This window comes from Schistocerca americana, chromosome 1, assembly GCF_021461395.2.
Source record: "Schistocerca americana isolate TAMUIC-IGC-003095 chromosome 1, iqSchAmer2.1, whole genome shotgun sequence".
In the NCBI taxonomy this organism is placed as follows: domain Eukaryota; kingdom Metazoa; phylum Arthropoda; class Insecta; order Orthoptera; family Acrididae; genus Schistocerca; species Schistocerca americana.
This window is the reverse complement of record NC_060119.1, coordinates 847358157-847375053: the sequence shown is the minus strand read 5'-3', so window position 1 is coordinate 847375053 and position 16897 is coordinate 847358157. Positions and strand designations below refer to the sequence as shown.

Here is a 16897-nt window from a genome sequence, read left to right as displayed (position 1 = left end):
TTCCAGCCACGTAAACGGGTCCCTTGCAGACATGTGTGTTGCATCGCGCAGCGGACCAACGCTCTCTCGTGACTCACCGTGAGAGTCGCGGAAAAATTTGAGTGCATTCTGGAAGTGGCCGTTGACTCGGATGAGAGGCGTGGAAGTGGGGTTTCCGAGGGGAAGGCGCGACACCTTATCTAAGAGCGCGCCGCGCGCGGCAGCTGCCAGTCGCTCTCTGACAACCACGCCATGTTGACCGCCAACCCGCTGGTGCTGCTGCTGCCGCTGTTGCTGGCGGCTTCGTGCTTCGCCCAGGACCAGACGGCGCAGCTGCCGCAGGGGCGAACCACCCTGGGCGATGGCACCTGCTCGCTCCAGGCTGCTACCATCACCTGCGTCTGCCGCCCCGGCCAAGAGGTTAGTCAGGTTCTACCACTGGCTCTTCTCACATCCTACCAAAACGGGACGACAGTGCTCCCACCAACATGTCGCCTTTTTGCCAATGGTTTTCTTTAGATTTCTCGCTTCCTCTAGTCGTTTCATTAGGTTGATGCAAAAGTTCGCAGCGTTTTTCCGTAAGTTTAATAAACACAACAGAGACTTTCGTCATCAACAATAAATTCTCCTTCACTATTTACAATAGTCTGCCAACGCTGGGATAACTGCAGAAATCACTTGGTTTTGAGGCACAGAAGCTGTCGAGCCATGTACGGAGGGCATTTTCGTCCGGAAAGGAAAGTCCTAGAAGGTTGTTCGATAGTGAGCGGAAAAGGTGAAAATCTGAGGGCGCGAGATCGGGTGAATAAGGTGAGTGCGGAATGACCTCCCGACCCACTGTTACTCTAGCAGAATGCTGGCGGAAATTAAATGGGCAACGGCCTTGCCCCAGTGGATAACCGGTTTCCGTGAGATACCGAAGTTAAGCGCTGTTGGGCGTGGCCGGCACTTGGATGAGTGACCATCCAGCCACCATGCGCTGTTGCCATTTTTCGGGGTGCACTCAGCCTCGTGATGCTAATTGAGGAGCTACTCGACCGAATTTGTTCATGAGACCCAGAAAATATTAGATACAGGCTCTCAAGTAGATGCTATTCTTCTTGACTTCCGGAAGGCGTTCGATACAGTTCCGCACTGTCGCCTGATAAACAAAGTAAGAGCCTACGGAACATCAGACCAGCTGTGTGGCTGGATTGAAGAGTTTTTGGCAAACAGAACACAGCATGTTGTTATCAATAGAGAGACGTTAAACTAACCTCTGGCGTGCCACAGGGGAGTGTTATGGGACCATTGCTTTTCACAATATATATAAATGACCTAGTAGATAGTGTCGGAAGTTCCATGCGGCTTTTCGCGGATGATGCTGTAGTATACAGAGAAGTTGCAGCATTATAAAATTGTAGCGAAATGCAGGAAGATCTGCAGCGGATAGGCACTTGGTGCAGGGAGTGGGAACTGACCCTTAACATAGACAAATGTAATGTATTGCGAATACATAGAAAGAAGGATCATTTATTGTGTGATTATATGATAGCGGAACAAACACTGGTAGCGGTTACTTCTGTAAAATATCTGGGAGTATGCGTGCGGAACGATTTGAAGTGGAATGATCATATAAAATTAATTGTCGGTAAGGCGGGTACCAGGTTCAGATTCATTGGGAGAGTCCTTAGAAAATGTAGTCCATCAACAAAGGAGGTGGCTTACAAAACACTCGTTCGACCTATACTTGAGTATTGCTCATCAGTGTGGGATCCGTACCAGATCGGGTTGACGGAGGAGATAGAGAAGATCCAAAGAAGAGCGGCGCGTTTCGTCACAGGGTTATTTGGTAACCGTGATAGCGTTTCGGAGATGTTTAACAAACTCAAGTGGCAGACTCTGCAAGAGACGTGCTCTGCATCGCGGTGTAGCTTTCTGTTCAGGTTTCGAGAGGGTGCGTTTCTGGATGAGGTATCGAATATATTGCTTCCCCCTACTTATACCTCCCGAGGAGATCACGAATGTAAAATTAGAGAGATTCGAGCGCGCACGGAGGCTTTCAGACAGTCGTTCTTCCCGCGAACCATACGCGACTGGAACAGGAAAGGGAGGTAATGACAGCGGCACGTAAAGTGCCCTCCGCCACACACCGTTGGGTGGCTTGCGGAGTATAAATGTAGATGTAGATGTAGAATAGTAGCGGCTTCGGTCAAGAATACCATCATAACGACCGGGAGAGCGGTGTGCTGACCCCACGCCCCTCCTATCCGCATCCACCTCTGAGGATGATGACACGGCGGTCGGATGGTCCCGGTAGGCCTGAAGACGGAGTGAAAGAAGAAGAAGCATCATTTAACGTAGTCTTCCTAGTCTTTTTCTTCAATTGTTGTTAACAATAAATATCAGCAGTGATGGTTACATCTCGGGGAATCAATTCGTAGTACACCACGCCGCTACTGTTCCACCAGATGCACAACATTATCTTTCGTGGATGCGCGCAGCTCTTTGTACGGGAAGCTGCTGCTTTTTTTTAGGCTCAACCATTCCTTTCTTTTCCATATGTTAGTATAAGGACACCATTTCTCGTCATCAGTAGCGCTACGTGATAGGAATGGTCGTTGTTGTTCATGAGCCAGTTAGTGAAGACCAAGCAGAGATACACATGTGGTTTACCCACTGAGTTTTGTGTTTTTGGCTTAGAATGTGCGAGCCCGTTCACCCAATTTTTGAACCTTTCCCGTTGCATGAAAATCTCGCACGATGCTGGAATGATCTCATTTCATCACGTCTGCCAGTTCTCGAGTACACTGACGTGTATCGTTGTGGACTGATGCGTTTAAACGATCTTCATCAAACCCCGAAGATTTTCCTGAACGTGGAGAGTCACTAATGTAAAAACTATCTTCCTGGAAACGATAAAACCATTTTCTTGCCATGCCCTGACCAGTGGCATTATCCCCATACATAGCGCAAATGTTCCTTTCTGCGTCCGCTGCTGTCACCCCGCTACTGAACTCAAAGAGAAGAATATGCCACATTCATTGCAAGGATATTTATGGACAGAGGCAGTTACGAGTCTTACTGGCCCTTGCTTTCTCGATTCTGCGATTCCATTTTGTTTGACGACTGTTCGCGGGCCGAACGCAGTCTAAAACTGACCCTTGAGGTCAAACAAGATGGGACTCAGTTTTGCCTTTGTGTAGGATATCTTCATGTAAGTTTTCTTATCACGCAGATGTCACCGGACAACGATGAACATATCTCACTCTTATTGCTTTTACCGCGTTCACTCTTCTCATGTGCCATAAACATTGTAACGTTTACTCACTGAGAAAATCTGATTAGAAGTAATAGAGGACGTGGAGGCCCTAATCTAACCACATGAAATGAATGCGTAAATAAATAATATGACAACAAGAAGGCCACATTGTGATAAAACTGTAGGTCACAGAAAAAATTGAAGTCTGATATGGATTAAATTCCCCAAAAACCATGGGATTAAACCATCAGATATCAAAGAATCCTTATAGAGAAATTTTTCGTTTGTATCTTCAGTCAATAGGCCACCAGTGTTTCCAAATCTCACCTGTAAGTTCTGAAAACATCCTGTCCCTGTCTCGCAAACAGGAAAAGGAAACAGATAACGTCCTAAGGCGAAGGAAGAGCAACTTGCGAAGCTTCACAGAATCTTGCAGCTCACTGCAAAGGCGGAATACTTGGTTATCTCTGTAGGAACGTCCGAGATTGTGGAACAGTTGCACGCCTTATCCGGCGTTCATATACAACTCAGTATGCTGACGCCGTTATATAAGAAGTGTGCTCCCACCGCTAATTCCGTGTTGCTTCCTTCAGACTGCATGTCTGCTAAGGGGCAAAGCATATCTCAGCTGCTGTTTACGCGACCGACGAGGAGAGGTGTACCTCACGGAGAAAATTACGAGTCTAAAACCGTGACGTCTGTTCCCATACTTTTAAGGAAAAATGTAGTTTTAGTCCATCACAAACGATCGTTTTAGGAAACGAAGGACAGTGAAAAATCATAACAAGTATGTTAATACATATCTGGAGCCAACTTATTTGCTTATAAGACCTTTTTGTAAACAGGCTAGCCGTTAAGTAGGGCAAATGCTCATCTTTGCAAGGCGTTATGAGTTGTGACTGATTCACCGGTATACTCGTATTCCTACCAATAGTAACGATATCAATAATAACTAGTATCGCCTGTAGTTGAAGTTCGACTAATCGTGTTTATAAAGTAACGAAATTCCATTGTTTTATATAATTAATTGGAATTTATTCGTATGCAAATACTTAGTTCTTAGCTGAACACTGCATTTCAAAACAATAAAAGATTTGTCATTATCAATGTCCACGTCATTCCTATTACTTTGTCAGTGCAAAAACTGTGTCTCTCTAGCTCCTCGTCTCTCAGTCCGATACTCCCAAAACACCAGCGGTCAACAAACAATCCATATAAGATTGATGGCGAACCTCATCACGGCGAAAAAATCGAAATGTATATGCATTGTTAGCAAGTCGGATAGTGGGTCCTATATTTTTTGAAACAACGTAAGCACTGCTGTTTCTATGCAAATCTTTGAGAAATTTTACACAGATTTGCCCCCCCCCCCCCCCGCCCCCGCTCATGAACGTACGTATGCTGTCTTTCAACATGATTGGGCTACCTGTCACACTTCACGCGAGCAGTCGGTTTTCGTGCGACACCCTTTACTATTTTGAATAACTCCCTTCCCGGTCGTTAACAAACAATGTATACGGGATGAATCAAAAGGTTGCGCACAAATGGAAGCAGCTGATCAGAGGAGTCGAAATACAACGCCTCTGGATGGAACAGAAACTTCTGGTCTTGGAACTAATCCTGAGCCTTTCTCCTGACGGCACATCCACAACTGTTATTGAACGTCATTGACAAAATCTTGCTTATTCGAGGCATGTTGCCACGGGATAGTAGGGCCGCAACTGTTCAGTGCTGAGGACACATGTAAAATTGATATTTCCATTTGGGTGCCACGTTACTTTGTAAAACCAAATTGTCAACATTTTCTATCAAGTAAATTTGATATTTCTTTACTTTTAGAAATCTTATCAATAAAAAAGACAATGGTTGCGGCAACACGATATAAAACTAATAGGCAGCCATATGCGCACGCTTGTATGTGTGAAGTCGACACTTATAAAGGTGTCCGTTGACTACTGCAGGTAATATTTGTCAATTTGGTTGTGTCAGTCAGTTTCAATGGACACATAAGCTAACAGCAGTGAGGGTACTTGTTGCCCACTTTGCCTTTTGGTACCATATAGTACCATATTGGTACCATACAATACGGATAATTACGGTTAATAGCGAGGTATGTCTACAAGCATATGAGCACCTGAAGACGTGTATTTTGTAATTTTTAGGTGTATGGTTTGAGTGGGCACGTTGTTTTTGTTGTGGTCTTCAGTCCTGAGGCTGGTTTGATGCAGCTCTCCATGCTACTCTATCCTGTGCAAGCTTCTTCATCTCCCAGTACTTACTGCAACCTACATCCTTCTGAATCTGCTTAATGTATTCATCTCTTGGTCTCCCTCTACAATTTTTACCCTCCACGCTACTCTCCAATGCTAAATTTGTGATCCCTTGATGCCTCAGAACATGTCCTACCAACCGGTCCCTTCTTCTTGTCAAATTGTGCCACAAATTCCTCTTCTCCCCAATTCTATTCAATACCTCCTCATTAGTTATGTGATTTACCCATCTAATTTCCAGCATTCTTCTGTAGCACCACATTTCGAAAGCTTCTATTCTCTTCTTGTCCAACCTATTTAACGTCCATGTTTCACTTCCATACATGGCTACACTCCATACAAATACTTTCAGAAACGACTTCCTGACATTTAAATCTATACTCGATGTTAACAAATTTCTCTTCTTCAGAAACGCTTTCTTTGCCATTGCCAGTCTACATTTTATATCCTCTCTACTTCGACCATCATCAGTTATTTTGCTCCCCAAATAGCAAAACTCCTTTACTACTTTAAGTGTCTCATTTCCTAATCTAATTCCCTCAGCATCACCCAACTTAATTCGACTACATTCCATTATCCTCGTTTTGTTTTTGTTGATGTTCATCTTCTATCCTCCTTTCAAGACACTGTCCATTCCGTTCAACTGCTCTTCCAAGTCCTTTGCTGTCTCTGACAGAATTACAATGTCATCGGCGAACCTCAAAGTTTTTATTTCTTCTCCATGGATTTTAATACCTACTCCAAATTTTTCTTTTGTTTCCTTTACTGCTTTCTCAATATACAGATTGAATAACATCGGGGCATGTCAGCCCGAAACCGGTAACCATTACAGTTGAATTTTATATCAATCCAGCTGAGACGGACAAAAAGAAAACTATCCAATTTCCCCAACGATAAAATCCGCTACAGTTTCATGTCATGTACCAGGGATACACCATTTTGTCATATTTTAACCTTTTTTAGTCTCAGTTGTGTAATATTTATGGACTCACATTTTAATACATACCTGAAGATGGGTTAAAGATCCTGAAACCGGGTTTGCAACTGTAGCGGATTTGATCACTGATGGTGATCGTGAGCCGACGAAAGCTTTGAAATGTCAGCTACAAAAACGACAATCAATGCAAACATGCCGTGAGTACAGAAAAGATAACTTACTGTTTCTGTGATCGTAAAACGGCTTATGGGGACATATTAAAAGCCACGTGTACGTGACACCAGCCACCGACCAAGAAACACTTCTCGCCTAAATACTTGCAATTTCTGAAGAGGTTGTGCGCTGCCTGGCCTACTTGTCAGACTGCACCAGAATATTCTACGAAGATGTTGCGCAACTACTGACTGTCGTGGTCGCCATTTTGAGCGCCTTCCGTAATATACTACGCTGCTGAGTAAACAAGACGCTATCTTTGCTGAACTTACTAATTATCCTCGTTCTTCCTGGTATTCCAAAGCGCTCACTGGCTCAGGTACACATTTACACAACTGTTCCTTCGTAATGTTTGGCTCTAGTCTCCCGGAGAATACTTGAGAGGAAAATCAGCCAGTGTCAAATGCATTCTACGAATTTCAGGCGCTGGACCTGACGGCTCCCTTCATGGAAGGCAGCGGTGCGGCCGAAGTTCTGCAGGTGAGCAGCTGCCCGTCGGTGACGTTCGCCTTCCCGCCGCTGCAGAATCTCCACACGCTGCGGGTCGCGCACACCGCCAGAGCCACGTTCCAGGAGAAGGCGTCGCCCCTGCTGCGCCATCTTGCGCTCGTGAACATCTCGGAGGTGGAGCTCCAGGGCTCCACCTTCCAGGGTGCCGCTCTGGAGACGGTGCTCCTCGATGGTGTTCGTATCAGCGTTGTTCGCAGTGGGGCTTTCGCCGGCCTCAGCAAAATCCAGAACGTCACATTCAGAGACGTACGCTTCAACGCAGTACTAGAGGGTGCTGTCGAACTCCAGATGGTCGGCAACTCGGAGCTCACTATCCTGAGAAGTGAAGTAAGTAGCCAAGTAGAAAAACAACGACATTAATCTTTTTTTATTACTGTGACTCTTTACATTATGAGACAAACGTCAAAAACACTTGCAATTTGGGCGTTGTTTAAGCGATACCTGCCCTTTGGAGCACTGTCGCCTAACGTGTATCAAAATACCAGTGTCGTCTTTCTTTTTCCTCTTCTACTCGTACTTATTTCGTACTCTTTATGCATCTATTGTTAAGTAAAGACACCTTCATTTTTTCTGTTTCACTCGATTCCATGCTATCAAGCATCCCTGAGTTCCAACAATATTCTTTATATCATCTAGCCATTTATTCTACGACCTCTTGGCACTTATTTTGCAGCCCGAAGATCTATGGACCAAGTTATGTCAACATCTGTTTGAATCTTGCGCCGCCGTGAAGTCCGGACGAAGTAGTTTTAGTCTAGTAGCTCTCTCGAAACTATGAGTTGCCCATAGTTGTCTTCTGCTCGCGTCCTTCCTAATTCTGCAAATATCTCCCGATTGTTCTTTCTACACGCCATGAACCTTTTCCAGACTCAAAGATTCTCTTCCATAATCCATTAGTGGTAGGCCACAAGTCCCTCACTCTTTTGTTCACAGGTTTACTGACATATTGTTATTCTCCAGAATGACTTGAAGTTTCCCTATTGCTACACAGCTCAATTACTTGTAGACCAATACTCATTGTGCAGTTACGCTCTGTGGTTGGCTTGTCACAGTTGAATTTTGAGCAAAAGGCAATTGTATACCGTTAGACATTCAACAGATTCCATTTTCATAAATAACTGGTTACATATCGTTAGTTGTGATATTCATTTTGACAGATATTCGTTTCCGAGCCAGCTTCATTTCTTAACTCCGGCTTCCACTTGTGTGCACATTGTTGTCCAGAAGCGCAGGAATTTCAGGCATTGACCATCGATTTTAGTCACTTAAGTACACTCGCATTTTAGCAACGTAATATCTTAAATTTACACTCAAAGCACCAGGACGTTCATTCTTCAAACCGAATAGGGGAGACCGGTTATGGTACTCACACGGGCTAATTGTCCATAGTCAATAACTCGGCCACCAGACGACTCACTCTACTGGAATGACTTTGTTAAGAGTGGTAGATTCCGTCGAGTGGGTGAGGAGCAGTCCATATTTGTCTGTTGGTAGTGCTAGTTAGTAAATTTGAAAGCATTATTATCGCTTGACAGAACTACATAACTTTTTGCTATACTGGTGCTCGGACTCTATACACACGCGGCGTATAATTTAAGAGCCTAAGAAACTGGTACACCTGCCTAATATCGTGCAGGACCCCGCGAGCACCCAGACCTGCCGCAACACGACGTGACAACGACTCGACTAATGTCTAAAGTAGTGCTCGGGGGGAACTGACACCATGAATCCTGCAGAACTGTCCATAAATCCTTAAGAGAACGAGGGGGTGGAAATCTCTTCTGAACAACACATTGCAAGGTATCCCAGATACGCTCAATTAAGTTCACTTCCCGGGAGATAGGTGGTCAGCGGAAATGTTTAAACTCAGAAGAGTGTTCCTGTAGCCACTCTGTAGCATTTCTTGACGTGTGGGGTGTCGCAATGTCCTGCTGGAATTGCCCAAGTCCATCGGAATGCACAAGGGACATGAATGGATGCAGGTGATCAGACAGGATGCTTGTGTACGTGTCACCTGTCATAGTAGTATCTTAACGTATCAGGGGTCCCGTATCACTCCTACTGAACGCGCCCAATACCATTCCAGAGCCTTCACCAGCTTGAACAGTCCCCTGCTGACTTGGAGGGTCCATGAATTCATGAGGTTGTCTCCATATCCGTACCCGTTCATCCGCTCGATATAATCTGAAACGAGACTCGTCCGACCAGGCAACATGCTTCCAGTCATCAACAGTCCAATGTCGGTGTTTACAGGCCCAGACGAGGTGTAAAGATTTGTGTCATGCAGTCATCAAGGGTACATGAGTGGACCTTTGGCTCCGAAAGCCCATATCGATGATGTTTCGTTGAATGGTTCGCAGCTGACACTTGTTGATGGACCAGCATTGAAATCTGCAGCAATTTGCGGAAGGCATGCACTTCGGTCACCTTGAATGATTCTCTCCAGTCGTTGTTGGTCCCGTTCATGCACGACCTTTTTCCTGCCGCAGCAGTGTCGGAGATTTGATGTTTTACGGGATTCCTGTTATTCACGGTACCCTCGTGAAATGGTCGTACGGGAAAATCCGCACTTCATCGCCATCTCGGAGATGCTGTGTCCCATTGCTCGTGCGCTGTCTATAACACCACGTTCAAGCTCACTTATATCTTGATAACCTGCCACCGTAGCAGCAGTAACCGATCTAACTACACGAGACACTATTTGCCTTGTATAGTTGTTGCCGACCGCAGCGCCGTATTCTGCCTGTTTACGTATCTCTGTATTTGAATACGCATGCCTATACCGTTTTCTTTGGCGCTTCAGTGTATTTTGCGCAGTCTTCCTGAATCGTTGTGAATCATCGTTATGGATATTAGCTAAAGTTTCGGGATTGCTTGTCACACAACCAAGGGGGATAGCTGTCGAGAAAGGATTTGCGTTTCAAATTCTGATAGCATCCTTCCTCTAATTCTCAGTCCAAAAGAAGTGAAAATTGTGTCATGATTTAGCTATATCTAACAGCCTAGAACTACCTGCAAAATGAACTGAAACTCGACAAGCTGGGGCTGACTGGTTTTCTGGGTTCATGAAGAGAGACAATGATTTGTCAATTAGGACCCCTGAAGGTACCATCTTCGCCCGAGCTTCTAGCTTCAATAAAACAAACGTTGGCGCCTTTTTCCGATGGCCTGGCTACTGTAATGAAACGATACAGCTTTGAAACGAAAGATATTTGGAACATGGACGGGGGATTACAACAGCCCAGATGCCAAATCGAACTGTGCCACGGAAAGGTTTCAAGCAAGCGAGGTCGATCGCATCTAGAGAACGAAATAGCCTAGTTTCTTTGGTTGCAGCTGTTTCTGCTAATGGGAACACTATTTCACCATTCTTCTCTTTCCCCGGGTACACTCGAAAGAACATTTTATTCGTGATCGGTCAGTGGGCTGCCGTGGAGCGAGTAACGCTTCTGGGTGGATGATGGAATAATATTTGTGCGAATTTTTGAAACATTTTGTTGCTAACTCAAAGTGCTCTAAACATAGTCTATGCCTTCTTCTCCTTGATAATCATAGTTTTCATCTGTCGATTACTGGCCTCAACTATGCGAAAGATAAGGTTCAAATGGTTCAAATGGCTCTGAGCACTATGGGACTCAACTGCTGAGGTCATTAGTCCCCTAGAACTTAGAACTAGTTAAACCTAACTAACCTAAGGACATCACAAACATCCATGCCCGAGGCAGGATTCGAACCACGAAAGATAAGGAAAAAGTGTACGGACCATTGAAGACGTACGTGAATACTGCGGTTGATTCGTGGATGTTATATCACCCAGGTTCGAGGATGACAATGTATGACATTCCAGGAATAGCGATTTCTGCATATCCTCTTGCGTTTATGCCATCAAATACCCATACAGGATTTCAAGATTTGTGGCATTCTCCCCTGCACTAGAGACGTTTTTGGCGACCATGAATTTGGTCCTTGTTTCGTAACAGATCAACCAAATCCTGATAGGTCTACTGCCCTATGTGCTGACAGAATAGAATAAGGAAATAATCAAATTCAAACATTTGAGATCTCTCCGAACCAAATTAATGACACAGAAAAACTGTGGGAGTCCCAGCCTTCTTACAGTGGCTTGGAGAATTTCGGTCTAGGCCTAATATTGTTTCTCCGAAAGAAGTCGGAATTTTCCCTAAAGCTGGAAAAAGAAAACAACGAAGGAAGTACAACAACACAAAGAGATGTTCCTTACGTACGCTCCTGTGAAAGAGGAACTCGAAAGGAAGAAAAGCCAATTTCCACAGATCTCAAGAAGTATCTTTTCGCAGCTGATAAAAATACAACTAAAAAGCAGAAACAAGAATAAAGCTCAAAGCACTGACAATGAGGACGATGACTTTTTGTATTGTATGGCTTGATTCACTTGACAATAGCAGACCATTGGAAATGTGGGTACAATGTAAAGACTTCAAGAAATGGGCACACGAGGAATGTACATAAGGAGATGACCATTTTGTTTGTCAGAATCTCCAGTCTGATTTTTCAGATTAATTTTGTAGAGTTTTAACATTTTTTTAATTACAGTTTTCACTGTAGGCTGCTGTTGTAAGTCTATGATATTAGCTTTTAAGTCATTTTTTCCTTGTGTATATTGAATTGATGAACTGTGTCTACAACCATTAAAATTATCTTGTTTGCCTTTGCGTTATTAGTTAGATTTTAATCATGCTTACCCCTTTGGCTTCAAGTAATTTATATGAATACACGAATGATTTTTTTCTTCAGACACCTGTATTTTTCACGTAGTATTAACATGTGAAAGCAACCACGATCCCTGCGACAATTCCACTCCCAGGGACGGTAGTCACAGACATTTCGTAATAGAAAAGGCAATGCTAATTTTATCACAATAATTATGAAGTCATAAATTATTTTTGTAAACGTTCTTAAAAATATAGACTAAAAGCTACTTAAGTAAAAGTGTGAATACTTATGTTGGTGACCGCATAAAAAAGCTGAAATAAAAAAATATTACTATCACACCTGGTCTCCCCTACCTTCTTGAAATACCACGTCAGAGAATTGTAAGAACACTCGTTAATACTACCGTATGGACAATACTACTACAAATAAAGTTACTGAATCGTACGTTTTCCTGAAAAACAGCAAAAACTTCACAAACTTTAATTTTCATCTCATAGTGTTACTACTGAAATGGGCCTAATATAGTGCTCGGACGTTAAACTTCAGTAAATTTGACATATTGCGCATAAACAGGCGGAAAGATCCGTTACTATTCCTCTACATCTACATGAATACTCTGCAATTCACACTCAAGTGCCTGGCAAAGGATGCATCGAACGACTTTCATTATGTATCTCCACCGTTCCACTCACGAGCAAAGAGCGGGAGAAACGAACACTTAGATATTGCCGTATAAGCATTAATTTCTCTTCCTTTATGACTTTGCTTGTGCGGCAGGAAAGGGGTTTGGGACCGTTGCTGTTCATGTTGTATGTGTACGGCCTTGCAGACGATATTAACAACCACCTCAGACTTTTCGCAAATGACAAAGTTTTTTTGTAATGAAGAACTGTCTGAAACAAACTGCACAAATTTTGAGTCGGATCTTGATAACATTTCAAAAGGGGTGCAAAGATTGGCAACTTGCTTTAAATGTTCAGAAATGGAAAATAGTGCACTTCACAAAACGAAAAAGCGTAATACCTTATGACTAAAGTTTCAACGTGTCACAACTGGAATCGATCAATTCATACAAACACTTAGGTGTAACACTTTGTAGGGGTATGAAATGGAGTGATCACACAGGGTCATTTCTATGCAAAGCAGATGGTAGACTTCTGTTTATTGGTGGGTCATTTCTATGCAAAGCAGATGGTAGACTTCTGTTTATTGGTGGAGTACTAGAGAAATACAAGCAGTCCACAGAAAAGACTGCCTACAAATCAGTTGTGCAACACATCCTACAACACTGCTCAAGGGTAAGGGACCCGTACCAGATAGAACTAACAGGGGATATTGAACATATATAGAGAATGGCAACAGGGCTGATCACAATTTCGTTTAACCCGTGGGACAGTGTCACAGTGACTCTGAAGAAACCGAAATGGCAGACAGATGAATGCTATCCACAAAAAGCTACTTACGAAGTTTTGAGAAGCAGCTTTAAGTGATGAATCTAGAAATAAACTGAAACATCTTATGTATCGGTCCCGTAGGGATCGTGAAGATCAGATGAGATTAATTACAGTCCCGAAAGGGGCATTTAAGCAGTCATGCTCCCTGCGCTCCATATATATGAATGGAAATAGAAGAAGTCCGAGCAACAAGTCCAGTGGTAAATACCCTCTACCATGCATCCATGTTTTTTACAGTGGTTTGCAGAGTTTGGATGTAGACGTATATTTTCCTAGGCAAAAGTTTTGTGAGTGCGTCTGAGAGAGGGAGAGAGGGGGAGGGAGGGAGAGAGAGAGAGAGAGAGAGAGAGAGGGAGCGAGAGGAGTGCGTACGTATCATATCCCATACGTATAGACGCATGTCTTCTTTCCAATTCTGTTCAATACCTCTTGATTAGTTATGTGATCTACCCACCTAATCTTCAGCATTCTTCTGTAGCACCACATTTCGAAAGCTTCTATTCTCTTCTTGTCTAAACTATTTATCGTCCACGTTTCACTTCCATACATGGCCACACTCCATACAAATACTTTCAGAAAAGACTTCCTGACACTTAAATCTATACTTTATGTTAGCAAATTTCGCTTCTCCAGAAACGCTTTCCTTGCCATTGCCAGTCTACATTTTATATCCTCTCTACTTCGACCATCATCAGTTATTTTGCTCCCCAAATAGCAAAACTCCTTTCTACTTTAAGCGTCTCATTTCCTAATCTAATTCCCGCAGAATCACCCGACTTAATTCGACTACATTCCATTATCCTCGTTTTGCTCTTGTTGATGTTCATCTTATATCCCCCTTTCAAGACACTGTCCATTCCGTTCAGCTGCTCTTCCAGGTCCTTTGCTGTCTCTGACAGAATTACAATGTCATCGGCGAACCTCAAAGCTTTTATTTCTTGTCCATGGATTTTTATACCTATTCTTTTGTTTCCTTTACCGCTTGCTCAATATACAGATTGAATAACATCGGGGATAGGCTACAGCCCTGTCTCACTCCCTTCCCAATCACTGCTTCGCTTTCATGCCCCTCGACTCTTGTAACTGCCATCCTGTTTCTGTACAAATTGTAAATAGCCTTTCGCTCCCTGTATTTTACCCCTGCCACTTTCAGAATTTGAAAGAGAGTATTCCAGTCAACATTGTCAAAAGCTTTCTCTAAGTCGACAAATGCCAGAAACGTAGGTTTGCCTTTCCTTAATCTATTTTCTAAGATAAGTGGTAGCGTCAGTATTGCCTCACGTGTTCCAACATTTCTACGGAATCCAAACTGATCTTCCCCGAGGTCGGCTTCTACCAGTTGCAGTGTTACGTGGCTTTATGCTTAATTACAGACTTACTATTTTATCAGTTGATTTGTTTTCACCACGTAACGCCCGCTGTTTACGTCCGTCTTCGTTGCTGAGCGATGGATCACTTTTCGTTCTGACGCCGCAACTCTTCCTTCCCTATATCTTTACTACTTTTTATCTATATAAATGATGAACTATTGGTTTTGCCGTTTAACAACTTTTTAATAACTGTGGAAGTATTACAGGCATCGGGTCCCACCTAATGTGTGACCCGCCTATACGTTTTACATGAACCTTTCAAGACTCTCTTCCTTTGACGTTGTCCAACAACGACCTAGGAAGCTCGACGCCCTTGCGGCCCAGGCTCTTCCATGGCTTCGTTCTATTCCTTGCCCACTTGCCGCTACGTCGAACTTTCGTGGTGATCGTTGGGCAACGTATTCCACGTTATCTGCAACATAAATAAACTTTCTTCCCACAGTATTTCTGACAACCCAAAAACAAACTTAAAGAACATAATAATAATAACTGTTCTTACAATTATTCGTATAAGTCTTGGTCGATTGAATGAGGGGTGAGACCGGCCTAAGCCTTGTGACACCACACAGTTTTTCCATTCGCCTGTAAAGAATTCGTGTTACTATTTATAAACATGTACTACTTTTGAAATTAGTTTGTGGCTGGGAAGCTAGCTACTTTCCTCTAGCGGCTGTATTGTGCACACATTCCCTGTACGCCACTTACTCTTGTTCTACAGTTGCTGAGCGTTATGACATCTGGCATCGTTGTGAAAGGCGTGACGAACTTCACAATGCACGAGTCTAGACTGACGACAAAGGGAGACGACGGTCTGCAGTTGGACGCCGCTGGCGCCGTATCCGTCTCGGACAGCCAGCTGCAGTCGGGGGGCGCAATCAAGCTCGCCGTGCCGTCCGGCGCCACCTTCAGGTTCGTCAACAACGTCTGCAAGAACTCGTCCTTGCTGGAAGTGGGTCAGCAGCTTCTGCAGTCCGGTGTCGCTTTGGACGTGACGAACAACACGTTCCAGTGCGCCTGCGACCCCGCGCTCGACGCCGTGCTCCGCCTGCCCGCGGCCGCCGCGCTGCTCGACAACAACCGGTGCGACGAGAGTCTGTGCGGCCAGCCGGTGCCGATGCGCGTCCTCGCCAGCTGCCGCAGCCCGAGCGAGAAGCAGGCCGCCTGCCAGGCCGCGCTCCCAGCCGCCGCCGCCACTCCCGGTGCAGCCTCCGCACCGCCCTCCACCACTCACCTTACAGTGTCGACCACGCCCGCCGTCACCTTGTCGCCGAGGGCGGCCAAGCCGCTCAGCCCCGGAGGCAACAACACAGCCGCCGCCATCGCCGTCTCCGTGACCGCCGCACTCCTGACCGTGCCTGCTGCCGCGGCCCTCGCTCTGTAGCCAGTGGACTAGCTCACAGGTTGCCGCGGCGAACAACCGACGTCTGCTCGTAGTGATGAAGGCGCCGACCACCCTACTTTGTGGACAACGTCGCTCTAACTTGCCGCTGCAGCTCATCTGTCACAGGTGGCGAGCGGTGGTACTGTGAAGCCGGTCGACTGTGTCCACCTGGCGACATTCTGGGCTGGAGAGTATCTCTCACTCCGATATCAGCCCACTAGAATATCAAGTCTCTACTGCCAAACTGGCTAGTACCCCACGTACGTAAATCACTCGTTGTCTCACTACAGAACTGATTAGGTAGGCTCGCCAATTGCTGCAACATAAATAGCCTGGTAGCAAATCTGAGAACAGTACCTGTGCTAAAAGACGCTGGAAACGAGATGTTCCTCTGTTTTCGCAGGTAGTGGGCCAGTCGATGGTCGCCTGCGCGAATTTCCGCAATCACTTAAGAGAACGCCGACAGTACAGTGGTGTGCGTGTAGTAATGCGAGTGGTCTACATCTACATATATACTCCGCAAGCCACCCAACGGTGTGTGGCGGAGGGCACTTTACGTGCCACTGTCAGTACCTCCCTTTCCTGTTCCAGTCGCGTATGGTTCGCGGGAAGAACGACTGCCGGAAAGCCTCCGTGCGCGCTCGAATCTCTGTAATTTTACACTCGTGATCTCCTCGGGAGGTATAAGTAGGGGGAAGCAATATATTCGATACCACATCCAGAAACGCACCCTCTCGAAAACCTGGACAGCAAGCTACACCGCGATGCAGAGCGCCTCTCATGCAGAGTCTGCCACTTGAGTTTGCTAAACATCTCCGTAACCCTATCACGCTTACCAAATAACCCTGTG

At 44.8% G+C, this 16897-nt stretch overlaps 1 protein-coding gene across 1 annotated transcript; it reads left to right on the top strand.

Moving 5' to 3' along the window:
- Positions 1–221: 221 nt before the first annotated feature.
- LOC124546758 lies at positions 222–16665 on the top strand. Its single transcript, XM_047125061.1, has 3 exons — positions 222–399; positions 7064–7477; positions 15385–16665. Exons 1-3 carry the CDS (start codon positions 232–234, stop codon positions 16045–16047), a joined length of 1245 nt encoding a protein of 414 aa, XP_046981017.1. The 5' UTR covers positions 222–231; the 3' UTR covers positions 16048–16665.
- The last annotated feature ends 232 nt before the right edge of the window (positions 16666–16897 follow it).

Bases quoted from the DNA above. Each gene is read 5' to 3' on its own strand.
- LOC124546758 (XM_047125061.1), top strand. From the start codon at position 232: ATGTTGACCGCCAACCCGCTGGTGCTGCTGCTGCCGCTGTTGCTGGCG. The intron at 400-7,063 runs GTTAGTCAGGTT...TACGAATTTCAG, and splicing joins TCTGCCGCCCCGGCCAAGAG to GCGCTGGACCTGACGGCTCC. The intron at 7,478-15,384 runs GTAAGTAGCCAA...CTTGTTCTACAG, and splicing joins TCACTATCCTGAGAAGTGAA to TTGCTGAGCGTTATGACATC.